This window comes from Stegodyphus dumicola, chromosome 1 (genome assembly GCF_044657685.1).
Source record: "Stegodyphus dumicola isolate Sdum_Otavi_A_Nest chromosome 1, ASM4465768v1".
Taxonomy (NCBI): domain Eukaryota; kingdom Metazoa; phylum Arthropoda; class Arachnida; order Araneae; family Eresidae; genus Stegodyphus; species Stegodyphus dumicola.
In genome coordinates this window covers 258,614,289-258,629,464 of record NC_140768.1, presented here as the reverse complement: position 1 = coordinate 258,629,464, position 15,176 = coordinate 258,614,289, and the positions used below count along the sequence as shown (strand labels likewise).

At 32.9% G+C, this 15,176-nt stretch overlaps 1 protein-coding gene across 1 annotated transcript in view; it reads right to left on the bottom strand.

Moving 5' to 3' along the window:
• Window positions 1-15,176, bottom strand: part of LOC118198698 (b(0,+)-type amino acid transporter 1-like) — a 135,378-nt gene that overhangs the window by 72,948 nt on the left and 47,254 nt on the right. Inside the window, exon 4 of the mRNA XM_035370441.2 lies at window positions 5,440-5,700. Within this exon, the coding sequence (XP_035226332.1) occupies window positions 5,440-5,700 (261 nt within the window). The remainder of the gene's footprint in view (window positions 1-5,439; window positions 5,701-15,176) is intronic.

The window sequence follows — 15,176 nt, the reverse complement described above, 5'->3', positions numbered from 1 at the left end:
GCGGTTTTAATTATTTTTACATCCTCGTGCGAAGTAAAGGAAGTATTGTAACCGCGAAAAATTCCGGTTACCCTATTTCAACGAAAATATCCATTTTGAACTTTTAAGCTAAGAGATTACAAACACAGAACGTAAAACTCTAAAGCTTTAGAGCAAGAGAAAATAATTTTATTACGAATAGATTAGGATATGACGTCATGACTAATCTATCTCTACATATAATAAAACAAAGAGTCTGTCTGTGTGTGTGTGCGTGTGTGTCTTGCGTTCACGCTCCGCGTAAGCTAATAGACCCACGGCTACGAAATTTGGTACATAGGTGCATCTAGACAAGAGCCAGTGCACCTCGAAGCGATTTTTTAGAAATTCGGATTAGAATTTTTTTTATTTTATGTTTTGTGACGAAATCGTGTCATTTTGAGACATAATGGGCTATAGGAAAGCGAGGTTTTACTCTACGCACTCCATTTTCACATCGTCATGAAATGCAGGCACTTAGCTATTTTACGAACTTAAAATAAATTTCGTGTTTCAAGAAATCGATTAGATACGAATTTATTTAAGAAAGTGAGCTTAAGACCTTTTCAACGGGATTTTTTCTAAAAACGTTTATGTTTAAAAATGTACAGTTTATTTTTCTTTGATTTTTGGACACGTTAAATTTTCATCCTTGCGACTGCTTATACAAAAAGAATTTTGGAAAAAGGATACTATCCTGCATTTAAAAAAAAATTTTTAAATGAAGCTTCCGAGTACACTTCTCACATCTCACATCTTTACAAATGTGATTTTGGCAACAATTTTCCTTTCTTACTCTCGTTGATAGATTTTTGATGAAATCGCATCATTTTTAATAGTTTCATTCTTTTAGAAATGTGGGTTTGGCAACAATTTTTTATCGTATTTCTTATGTCACTGTTTTTAAGAGATGGGCATATTTCATTGCCATTTTTTTATATATATAATATTGATGTTTTTTTATAAAGTTGTTCTGCAGAGTAAAATTCTGAGCGGAATTTTTTTGTTTTTTGAGTTTCTTTCATGTTATTTTTTGTTTATTTCACTATTTGTAAGATATTGAAAAGTTTTGCATGATTTTTTTTCTTCAACGGAAAGTTGGTTAATTTTTTTATTAGGATAATTAATATTTGTATTAAGAGATATAGCTTATTTCATTGTAAGTTTTGGTGCTACTTTGGTAGACGGTTGCACGGATTTTGGCAATTTTTTTTTGGCGAGTAATACGACTTATGGTAACCGATACTTTGTTGTCATTTTATTTAAAAAATAATGCGTTTTATTATGCATAAATTCCGTGTTTTAAATATTATTTATCGCTTCTAAATATTAAAAATCAATTTAACTTTGCATTTTTATTTGAAATAAAAATTTTGTTGTTTATAATATTTTATATAATATGTTGTGGATGATGTAATCAATGACGTCACCTTACTTAAAACGTAATTGATTTTATTAATATCTATAAATTTAATCTAATGTTTTAAACATTATTTATAGCTGTTAAATATTAAAATACAATTTAATTTTGCATTTGTTTTAAAAATGATTTTATTATGAATGATTATTTAAATAATTTTAATTCTATGCGTAATGTAATCAGGTCCCTTATTGGTTACTGAATATTTGTGCATTACCGCGCCATTTTAAAATTTTATTATTCATCTCTTCGAATTCCTCAGATTTCAAATGGAATGGATATGTCCGTTTCGAAGATGAATGTTGTTATTGGTAATTACCAAGAATTATTGATATCGGAATAAAAGAATTGCCGTTTGAGACCTTATTTTGGCCAACCTGGCTTTCCTAATCAAAGATTTATTTATAAATTGTTAGTAGCGTCAGAGGAAATTTATTTTACATTTTTGGAGAAAACCTCGCTAATTGCTTCTCCAATGAAGTGCGAGAGATGTGGATCACAGATGAAGATCTTTTTTATTTTCTGGTACTTATCAATATACGACAGGTAAAATACTTTAAAAAAATGTAAGTACATAATTTTCTTTTACTTTATAATTGTGTACTTCAACTTTTATTAAAAAAATGATACAATGTTTTCAAAAATTCCTGTAGATATTTATTGCCACATATGTTTTAATGTTAAATAATTAAATCCTATAAAACTTATTTTAAAGTATTTAAGTAATATTTTAATTCTTTTAAACATTGGTATGATGTTTTTAATTCGATATTCAATTTAAGCAATATTTTAATCCAATTAAACGTTGGCGCAATGTTTTTATAGCGGTTTTTTTATTCTATTATATGAAAGTAATAATTTAACCTTACTTTAGCATTTTATACTCTTAGTAAACGTATTTATTTACATTTGCCAGCCATCTTAAAAAACAGCGTTTTCAACAAAAAATTAATTAATTATTTTTAACGATATTTATTTTTTTTTTAAAGTTTCTCATACTTTACTATATGCGTAAAATAGGTAAAAACAGCATTTTTCAAGATGGCCGCGCCAACAATTGTGCCAATGTAAATCGCCAAAAATCCGTGCAACCGTCTACCAAAGTAGCACCTAATTTTTTTCTCTTGAAAATATAAGATAAAATATCATTAATTATACTTTGCTTTTCAGAATTTTTTTTGCATTCTTTTATGTTATTTATTGCTCATTTCACTGTTTTTAAGATATTAAAAAGTTTTGAGTGATTTATTTTAGGAAACAAAGTTTTTAACCTCCTTTATACCATTTGAGTTCTTAAGATTTTGCAAAGGGAAGTTGGTTAATTTATTTATTAGGATAATTAATATTTGTATTAAGGGATATTGCTTATTTCATTGTAATTTTTTAATACGTAATAACTTTTTTTATGAAGTCTTTCTGCAGAGTAAAATTCTATGCAGTTTTTAAATTTAACGTTTGGTGTTCCCTTCAGCCATTTTTCCGGTACATTTAAAAGCCAGACGAAGGCCGGCAGCGAAGCTGCTAGTGATACTTAAAAGGAGTTTAATATCAGAAGCAATCCATCTAAAACAGCACGCACCAGTGGCCGAGCAGTTAAGAACGCTGAATACTGGGATTTTGCTCCGGTTTCAATCCCAGCCACACACACACACACACACACACACACACACACACACACACACACACACACAAGAGGAAAAAAAAAAACTGAAAGCTTTTTATATTTTACATTACGCCCAAAGAGGCTATTTTTAACTTTTAGTGTGTTATCTTTATTTATTAAATATAATGTTCTTCGCAATTAAACCATAAAATTCAATTCAACAGCAATATCGCAAAATAATTTTAAAATGAGCATATCTTAGATTTTCAAAAATTCGTTAAAGTGTTACAAAATATGAACTCGCTAATAAAACAACTTCCAAATTCGGGTTTCCAGATGCCCGTATTCGGTGGAGGATTACATTACTCAAAATTTGATAGCTTTAGGTACGTTTGTTTTATCACAATGCGAGACACATACATGCAGATTCTTCACTATTTAATTTCTTAAAATATAACGCAGAGTTATAATATTTGGAGATCACAATTTGGAAAGTGAAACGGTCATTTAGCCTTCGACGCAAAATGCAAAATGCCAAAACGAAATTAAAGCCCTTCTGGGCTTTTTTTAAAAAAAAAAAAAAAAAAAAAGCTGCTTATATGGTGGTTTTCGTAAATTTTCCCATGTGTGATATAAATACTAGCCATTTTTCCTTAGAAAGTCATTCACGAAAGCATTCCTCCTCTTAGGCCTCTGTGTGCTTTGCCTTATTCAAATAACCTAACCTAAAACTGACACACGTCAAATTTTGAACAATTGAATTTAGTTTTGAAACCGTCTCATTTTGAATGCATAAATATGGGTGCTTTAAAAATGCCTCTAAAAATGAAAGAAGCTAAAATTATAACTTTAGTGGAAAAAAATAAGATAAAAAATAGTAGATTTAGTTCTTCCCTTATTTTATGTATGGCTTCCAATTTTTTCAATAGCAGTTAAATATATTTTCCTCTTTTTTCTTTCTTTGATCCCTCTTTTCATTTCTTTCAAGGAGCTTCATAATAAATGAAGCGTTATTTTGACTAACAGCTATGTACTTTAATACAATATAAAATAGTTTTGAATATAAAATTTTGCATGCAAGTTGGATTAATATCATCAGCTTGATTAGATTTATTTTATTAAATATTGTCATGAAGAGCATGCGTAAGTAAATCGTTGCGAATTTAGTTCATAAAAGAAGTCTTGAGTTTGAACTTCCTGTCCTTCATTTCAACTTTAGTTCAGTATGAGAAATAATAAAATGGTAAAATCCTAGGAGAGCCCACACCCTTGGCGACAAACTGGGAAAGTGCAGATTCACCCACTGCTTGGCGCGTTTCTCAAAACCGCCAACTTGAAAATAACAAGTCAAAGAATTGCAGAAACTCGGTATCCATGTACACATCGACCTATTTTCATTAAAAAAAATATCCCAGAATTGTACAAACTTGGCACTGCACACTCCTTTGACTTTGTCCATGTACACATAGATACGTGTCATATAAGTGGGCGCGCCATGGGTGGGGGCTCTGCTATGATTCAACCAATAAAATCATTTATTTAACACTGGAAGATATATAATATCTTAATGTTTATGAGAAAAATGAATAGAGCTTTACAAGAACTTATTTCTTTCTCTTACTAACTTTACATTCTAAAAGAAGCAGAAAAGACGAAATGCTTTTCTCTTCTCTACATGACTGGGTTTTTTATTAGAGCAAAGACCCGAAAAGATATTTGCCCAGCGAAAGCAATATTTACCCTAAGATACTTTCGTTGAGTACTTCCTGAGGAAATCTGCCATGCATTCATGATACATACGGAAAAAGTCATAGAAAACTTTATTCAGCCCCTCCATTCAGTCGGGGTGAAGTGAGCTCGGACTGTGATGGATTATTTTCTTTATCCGTTTAGTTACTGGTAGGCTACTAATTTGTACTTCACTGGAGATGCCGGAAGTGTGTTAAAATCATTTAATAAAATTAACTAAATTCTTAAAACATTTTAACCGTATTTTAGCTTTTAATTCAATAAAAAAGGACGAAATGCATTTCAGAAGTAAGGAAGGGGGGACACTCTCTAGTTTTAATAATTGAGTTTTATATGACGTGTTCTTCTCTGACAAAAACGAAACATACAATAATAGTTCTATAATTGCACGCATTAACGCTGACCACATTATATCTCTATAGTTGTGTTCAGCACACTATGAAGGTTACATTAAATAAGAAACAATTTTACTTCTCATAAAATTTTAAGATAGTAGTTTTACTTTTGGGGAAGGATTTTAAATTGTAGTGCCGAAATATAAGGTTTTCTTCCGAAACGTTTTCTCAGGTCTTCTAAATAAATCTTTAGCATTTATTACAAATTAGAATCCAATCTTGGCATTTCATGTAAAATGTTAAAAAGCACTTACAAATAGCAACAATGGCCACAAGTTTCTTCGCCAGTATGGGAGCAGGACAAGTCGGAAACATAGGTTCAACGACATACTCGGCGAAAGTCAGTAACATGATAGACACTGCTGAGGGTTTTATGATGATGGAACACATCCATAAGTAGAGGAAGGCAGGAATGGGTCCAAATCGACCTTTCTGTCCATAAACTCGGAGGTAATATGAATATTCAGCACCAGAAACGGGGATTGCTGTACCTAACTCAGCGTAGCTGAGTGCTCCTGTAAATAAATAACAAAAAATATGCATTATTTAAAGGAAATTAAAAAAAATAAATTGCATTACATATTATACATTCAGAAATATCCAGGTTAGAGCAAAAAACAAAATTGAATTCAGAAAGAATAACTTTATATTGATTCCACAAGTGATATTTATTTAAAATTAAATATTGTATGCTAGGTTAGGTTAGGGTATAAGGTATTTCTCCCGTCTTCTTAGCATGTCTTCGTGTAGCGGTCAGCACGCTCGACGCGTATTCGAGAGGTCCTCGGTTCGGGTCCCGGGGAGGGCATTGCTCATTTTTCATCTCTCCTGCTTCCAAAAAATACCTAATGTCTTTACAAGGGATGCCAAATTGGGGCTTGCATTGCAAATCTAGTCCCTTCTCAGTCTCGTGGAGTCAAGTACTAAGAGGGGTAAAGAAAAGTCGAATTCCAGTTACGCTGCACACTAAAAGGTGCAGCCGACTAAAGTCCCCCGAAGATAGATCTTCTTCAATGGGCTTTTGAGCCAACACGTAATTTTACAGTAGACGTTGCGCGGCAATATTGTTCTTAATATCCCACGCAGAGTCGGATTTAGACTTGATAAGGCCCTAAGCTATTTGAGATATGAGGCCCTTTATAAGTCTGTTATACTGTTGCGTGAGTACGGGTTCGTAATTGCACAAGTCCGATGAAAAGTGAATAAAATTTATTATTATCACAACAAATAAAAACAACATGCTTAAATTTCCTCAGATATTCGTACAATATTGCAATATCTCACAGTAGCTATATTTTAAACTACCAAAACGTTTAACAGAACTAATTCAAAATAGAGAAAGCTAATCCGATTTCACAGCGAATTCGCTACAGTAAACAGTAGTAAAACAACGGAACTGAGATGTTTTGATCCCTCTTTTTTATAAGCTTTTTAAATACAGGAAAATTTTCTCAATTTTTCTGGATAGTAAAAGAGTACAATTACCAGATATCTATTCATTAAATGCGCGTGCTCCTGTATTTTTAATTTTTTTGGCGTAGCTTTCCTTTCAGACAAGTCTCGCTCTGCATTGCACGGTAATATAAAACAATTTTAATTAATTCTATTTAAAAATAGCTAAATACAAAAACCGTAACAATACTATATTTTAATACTATATTTACACTATATTTAAATTTTTTTGGTGGGGTTCTTAAGCTATAGCTTGAGTAGCTTATACGTGAATCCTGCTCTGATCCCACGCGTCATCCCTGATGTCACGATGGGTTGCTTCAGACTGAACTGAATGCTACGTTTTCACTCGATCATCTTTATGAATATACTTTGCCACGCAACTTCTATTAAAGAGACTGCGTCACCGTCAGCCTCTTGTCAAAGTTATGCATGAAAGAGCTGATTTGGTGAATATATATATGTGAAAAATGTTTTTTCTGTATTTGTTAATGATCAGTTTTAACAGATATTAATGCTGCAATAATACCCTAATAATATCACAAAAAACCGCACTTATACTAAAATTTTAATGATGAAAGGGAAGATGGCAACATAATTAACGAAGCAATGCTCACTGCATTGGAGATTAAAAGAAGCTAATAAGAAGAAGGAAATTATGGCAACTATCCTAGGTGTCAAATTATTCATAAACTCCTTCTCTTTTGGGATAGAAGTTATGTCTGAAAATGTCAGAGGACAGGTAAAAAATGTGTTATGCTTACGATGTGCTGAATTAACAGATATCTGCAATGTAGTTCAAGTAAATATTTTTATAAAGATGGGTTTTAACAATTGCTCAGTAAAGGAAGATATACTATCAGTTTTGCCATTAAAAGGCAAATAGCAAGCTATTAAAAACCATAGAACCAAAATTAATCTTCCGTTTCAAAAACTTAGGTTCATAACAAAAAGCGGCGCACCTTCCATGATTGGCTCTGCTGTTAGTATCATCGCGTTATGTAAAAATGATGCTGACTTTTTCAAACTTTTTAATTGAAGCTGCATCATCATCATCAGCTGATATTAGAAGCAAAAGTTTTACATTATTGACGAAAGTTGTTTGAAAAACTGTAAATTCAATTTTTGCCAGAACCACTACAGAATATAATTGTTCAAAGTACCGACTGATGAACTTGATGCTGACTATAGAACTTCAATGCTACATTCTGAAATTAGATGGCTGAGTGAGGGTAAAATCCTATAACGATTTTTAGAGCTCCTTACTAAAGATAAAACAGTCTTTAGAATCCAGGAGCGAAACTCGTGAAGAACTTACTGGTCATAGCTAGTGATCTGATTTAGCCTTCTTACGAATATAAAAGCCAAAAACAATAAACTAAAACTCCAACTCCAGGGCAAAGAAAAGTTTGTTGTTTAGTTAACAGGACGTACAAACGCATTTAAATCAAAATTATATTCTTGGAAAACAACGCAATGTTTTTCACAAATGAAAGGAATATATTTTTTAAAATTATAACGAATAATTTTTGTAAGCTTTGTTAACTTTTGCATGTAATTCTTAGCTATAAAGGTATGTGACTTTACCACTTTACAGATATGAAGAATTACATCAAGAAATATAAGAAAATTGAAAGAATTAAATATTCTGAAACTCTCGTTCATCTGAAAAATTATTTCGAAATTAGATTTTCCGATTTTCGTAAAATTCATTCCATTTCTTCGATCATTTTAAATCTAATTGCTAATACTAACATTTCCGTACTATATAGCAACAGATTGCAAATACTGTACAGTCCGGCGTTATAACGCACTTTTAATGCAAAGTAAATAAATAAATAAATAAATACATAAAAATAAGATCGACGTTTACGGGTTACGTTTACGTTATACGCCGGATATAGAAATGATACATTTAAAAATAAGAAAAAAATGAGCACACAAAAATTAGATTTCTACATGTATCTAAATCTTGTTTATTTAATAGAACATACCTTACGAACTTAAAAATTTTTCATTGTCAGATAACGTGAAAAGTTCGTCATATTTATCTTCCGTTGTGTATTCAGGTGCTTCATCGAATTTCTTTTTCATTCTCACCATCACTATTGTGATTCATAAATAATAAACATCTTTTCCATCTAGGTTGTTAGATATACTTCACTTTTAATGACTTTTGAATTACTTTGGATTTAACTTTATTGCATGCTTTTATTATACGCTCACATACTATTTCTAGACTTTTAGATGCAATTGGCGTCTTCTGTAAATGTTTTTTCACCTTCTAGCATACACGTATTCCAATATCGTTTTAAATTTTCTTTGAATGGTTTATTGATACAAACGTTATTCCGTTTGGAATAACTGCTATGTCTGTATTACACTCTTTCAACAGTTTCTTAGTACTAAAGTTAGGCGGGATCTGAACAATGCCGCAACTAAAAGGCTTTCTGGATTCTTTAAGGCTTGCCAAACATTTCTTACCCACAATTTCATACCGTTTTCGTCCATCCATCCTTTCTATTGAACAGGAATAAAAACACCATTTGAGAAATTACATTTCGGCATCGTCTTTCTTTTAAAAATAACCGTGGGTTTTAATTTTATACCGTTCACCAAGCAGCAAAGTACTACTGTGAGGTAAGATTTTTCGTGACCTGTTATTTATGTGAACGAACCGTTTTTTTTCTTTTTTTTTCCTTTCATATCATTTCTTTAAAATTTTCTATTGTATCGCACATTACTGGAGTTTCATCTATATTTCCAATATGTGACAGTAAACAGGTTAATAACATACGTCTGAAAACTTATCAACTTGTTGCCCAAATCTTTCGGAAACTTTTGTTTTTTACTTGTAGAAGTAAATTATTCCGTGCCATTAATCGATTACACCAAGTCTTGCTTAAAAGTTTTCGTTTGCAATCTTTTTTGCTCACTTAAAGGCAAATAAACATACGCTGATTCTTTTAAAAATTAATCCATTCCGGGGATTTTTCTAGGACTTAGTTCCTAACACTTTCTTCTAGGATAGGCCATTTCGTTACTCCTTTATGCAAAGCACATTTATTCTTTGGCATATTAATTATCGCGATTTCGTTTTTATTTCGTCACATATGGAGCTTTGCAGCACGATTTCCATTTACTTTTGCAAACTGAATGATTTTGCATTTCGCAGGAGACCGTTTATTATTATTATTTACGTGTTTCGTCCTAAGACACTACACGGAAGGAAGGGATGCCTTTATGTTGGACTTTCGAAGGGAAACTGGCTCATATTAACGTGTTACACGTGGGAAAAACCAGGAAAACATACCTGCAGACAGCCCGTTCGTGGAATCCAAACCTTGGACCGAACAACCAGTGTTCATGAACTTTACCGCTCGAATGCCGGTGAGCGGCAGGAAATCGTTTGGAACATTTTTTTCGAAAGCCTGAGGAAAATATTCGAATGAGTGACTTCAGAAGATAACAGCATCGCGCATGTACTTTTCAAGTTTCCTGGTAAAGAAAAGGATGTACGTTATACAGCGAATATACCTAAAAATTAAGTCTCTAGCCGAATGGCGCGGGAAATACGTAACACACGTTATACGCCGAATATACGGTATGTTAAGTAAAAACTCTATTGATCTAGAAATAGAAATAACTGATTTTCAGTGTTACCTACAATTAAGAACAAGAATATCACAAGACTTTTGGATAATCGTAGATGAGAAAAATATTCACTTTTAAAAGAAATATTTTAAAGGTTTACCATTGCGAAAGTGTTTTTTCAGTAATTAACAAGTTAAAGTCAAAGATTAGATTTAGGATTACAAACTTTCGAATGACTGCATGAATTTAGTCATAACATTGTATTGTAGTAGAGTAAAATAAGCTCGCAAAAAACGTGCAAAGTCAGTTTTCACATTAAAATAATATTTTCTTGTATCAAAATATACTTTTCCTGTAATTTGCTTCTTATTGAATTTTTAATAAATAGTAATATAAAAAGTGAATAATTACTCTTTTCCTTTAACATATTGTACTACTCATTTTTATAGTTTGTGTATTATATACTTGAAAAGTTAGTATAATTGAAGTATAACTGAAATGTTAAAAAAGAAGTATATAACTGTGGCTCGACAAATTTTTGTAAATTTTAAATTGGCTCGTGTCAAATTAAAGGTTAGAGACTAAAGGGGCCATTAGGGCTATCTGCCTGAAAGAAGGATACCTTCGTGCAGGACTTTTCTGAAGGAAATTGGCTTGCATTACGTTACACATAGGCAAAACAACAACAATAACAAAACTAAACAAACAAAAAAAAAAAAAAAAAAAAAAAAACAGCTATGCAAAGCCAGCCGTTTGCCCGGGATCGAACCCAAACCAGGTCAAAATACTAGTGTTCAGTGGTCTTAACCACTCAGCCATTGGTGGGGCTGAAACAGAATGTAACGGATTTTCTCCTTTCTTGACCAGCGTGCTTTCGTGGTATGATTAGAAGCACGTCTGGATAGCATCGGAAAGTTCGGGGTTCGAATCCTGGCAAAAGTATCGTTTTAATTTTCCTGTTTTCTGCTCTGATATATACCTACTGTACAAGTGGCGCCCGAAATTAAATGTGGTAGGCGATAATTCGTTATCATCAGAATGTGGTAACTGTATTTCCTCCTGCCAGTTCCCCGAAATTTTAAGCAATTTTCCCCCCTTCCTTAGCTGTGTCTTTCGGGTGTAACTGGAAGCAGAACCGGCTAATAATAAGGAGGTCTGGAGTTCGAGTCCCAACGAGGGCACTGATGATTTTTCATGTTTTCTGTTTTGAAAAACCTAATGACTTTTTAAATATAACTGAGTTGCTTAAGTATTTTTTTACCTAAGCATTCACTTGTATTCTGCAATAAAACGAGGAGATCCGTATTAACATTTTTGTGTGTTACCATCAAGGCAAATTAGTTTAAAAAAAAAATCATAAATCTGTTGCATTTATGACTTGCACTTGTAATTAATACGTATTGTATGGTTCTGTCACATTGTCAAAGTTTCATAAGATAAACGAACACAGCATTAACATTTCATAAAATAAACGAACACGCTTACGAAAATGTTCCAAGAAGTATTTTGTCTTTAAGTACGGGTATTTATTCCATGTTCAGTTTCTTAATAATTTTCTTTCTTTTGCTTAAACATAATATGCACATTGAATATCAGTTACTTTCATTAAACATTAAAATTCCAAATTTCACCAAGCAAGATATTGTCTATTATTTTGATAATAAAACGCATGGTTTATGTATATGAATGATGCTAAATTTTATGATGGTTGAAAACTATACTACTATATCCTACTAAATATGTGTGTGTGTGATTATGACTAAGCCTCGAGGGCTATCTGCCTAAGGGAAGAAATGCCTTCGTGGAGGACTTTCTAAGAGAAACTGGCTCTTATACACGTTACATATGGAGAAAACCACGAAAACGCCCATTAAGCCAGCCCGTTCGCGGGATTCGAACCTCGGACCGAACTACCAGTGTTCAGCCACTTTACCGCTCGGCAGCTGGTGGGCCTATCCTACTAACTAAAACTCTAGTTAAAGCTTATTAATTTTTTACAATCAATTTATATTTTATATTTTGACGAAAAAAGCACTGTCCACCACTGTCATACGAATATGGAATGAATGGGTTGCTGAGGGTCATACTGAACGGCATGCAGGATCTCAACATCCTCCCATGACTAACGCTAGAGAGGACAGACAGACATTGTGTGGTCAGCCCTGCAAAACCGTACGACCACATTACGGATCATTAGTCAGAAAATGGGTATGTTTGCAGCACTCTCAGTATCAGCTCGTAAGGTGCGTCGACGTTTGCAGCAGCGTGGACTATCAGCAGGGGGACCATTACTTACAACATAGAGAGAGACAACAACTCTGGTCCGCCAGACGACAAAGCTGAGTACAGGAATGGCACAATGTCGCCTTTTCAAACGAGTACAGGTTCTACGAGCAGTTTTCTGATGGCCGTATACGTGTCTGGAGTGATCAAGGAGACTGCACATCGCCTGCTTGCATTCGATATCAGCATAGGAAGCCCTGCACTTGGTGTGATCGTTTGGGCAGCTATTGGGTACACGACACACATATCTCTAGTTCGGATCAAAGGTAATTTGAACGCAGATGGGTACATTTCTGACATCTCACGTCCAGTGGTTGTACCCTATCTTTGAGGCCTCCAGATGCCCTGTTCCAACAAGATAATGCAAGACCACACGTTGCACGTCCTGTTCTGATTTTCCTCGATACACAGGGTATTTGATTGCTGCCCTGGTCTGCGCGGTCCCCAGATCTGTCACCCATTGAAAACATCTGGTCATGGGTTGCTGAGAGACTGGCCCGCCACCCCTCGTCAGCTAATACGGTTGATGAAGTGTGCATAAACTTGAAGCAGCATGGAATGAGTTGTCCATTTTTTTCATCCAAGCCCAGTTTGACTTCATGCCTAATTGGGTAAGGGCCGTTTTAGCTGCCCCAGGAATGGCAGTTGTTTCTACTAATTTCGCACTCCTGTGAACCTCCAAAGTGCTTACAAATTGAATCATTTTGTCTTCATGCCATACTGTTTGCGTGCAATAAATATCTTTTTGTATTTGCTTTCCTTCATGGTGTTGCAATTTTAATGGCCGGCAGTACAAATGGGAAAGGGACAAATTCAAATCGCATTTTTATACTTTACGTTTGTTTACACCACAGAAGAGAACACAAAATACGTATGTTGGTAAATATCTCAATTTATAATAAAAAACAAAACGAAGAGTAGTCATTGCATCGTGAGATATGGTGCTGACCCCTGGAGTGATAATCTTTGAGCATTTTTAAGATTCAAGAGCATAGAAAAAATTTCAAAAACCTGACTTGTATACTAAAAGCAAATTTTTTCTTTTCCTTTCCTTATCGAACTCTCTCCATCTCAAAACATAAGGAAAAGGAAAGAAAGTAGCTTTTCATTCATATAAGGATTTACTCATGTATGCAACACCCACTAAGGGAATGATGACGTCAAGGAATATACTGGAATAGCAAGAGATAAGGATTCTTGATTCTAAACCTTCTTTGTAAGGTTTCTTTAGTTATTTTTATTGTCTGTCTAGACTTATTACTGCTAATACTGAAGAAAATAACAGAAATAATTTAAACAAAGATTAGAAAAGATGTGTTACAATAGCATATGCGATTTAATTTGTTATTTTATTATTCGTTTTAAATCATTTCAAATACAGAAACATTTCTAGAAATTAGAAAATTCACATACAATTTAATTTTATCTTGAAACAAAACTTAACCTTTTTAATACATTAAAAGTAAGTGGGAGCTTCAAAAAATAATACTAATCGACATGTGATGATAAAAAATTAAAATTAAACAGCAGATGGTTGTATTCCAGACTGTTTTTTCGAGGTATCAGTTAGAGATATTCTGTTGGGAAATACGCCATTAGAAAATAACAGCGAAGAAGTTTATCCAATTAAAAACGTCTGAAACGTCTCAACGTGCCTGAAATTTCATCGTTTAATAGTAAAACATGTTAGTTATTTCTTTATATTTCTGGTAAAGTTCTACAATGATTTCGATAATCTTTCTTTTTTAATAAAAATTTCCTTTAATTTAAAAAATAATGATAATATCACCACTAAATTCTAGTTACTCTAAACATATTGTTGTGGGCTAAGGGTTCGTTGATGTTTCTTTAAATAATCACTCTAGAGAAGCAGGAAGAAATTTACAATTTATTATAAAAATTCACTACACACAGCATAATGAAGAGATGGATAGAATATGGATATTAAACAACTCTTCCTTAGCTCACAAGAAATATCGTCAATTCCAAAAATCATTCATAAATTTCAAATCGCAATTCAGCTAACTCTTTGAACCATGAAATCTCACAGTTGATTAACAATTAACTTGTCCCAGCTCTTGGAAATGTATTTATTATATATTATAACAAGGAAGCTTCAGGAAGAAACTGTCATCATAGAGCTTCGAAAATGCTTTTCCTCGAATCCTCTAGGAAATCGCCGAGTTGGCCAGTATTCTCTAAATGCTACCAACTTGGCGACTAAAATTATCGCCAAAGTACATCAGGAGCGTATTCGCCTATATTTAATAAAGTTATTTTTACAATTTAAAAGTAATTAATTAATATGAAATAAGAAATATTTGCACTTATATGCAAAATATTCGGTCACAAATTCTATGAACCGTAAAATAAACCCTAACATCATCACACTAAACGCCTCAAATACACAATAATTAAATAAAAAATTCAGAAAAACAACAATGCAATCGAAAAGAATTTAAATTTTTAAAGATTTTACAGCAATGCATATAGCTCTTCTTTTCTGATCTATTCATAATCTGTAGTCTAATCGAATATTTGAAATCAGTAAAGGGGTTACGGCTTTCAAAAACCGCTCAAGAATAGACTAGAGTGCTGTTTGAATTACCGATTTAAAAAAGCTACCGACTTTCCCCTCCCTTATTTTTATTTATTTATTTAT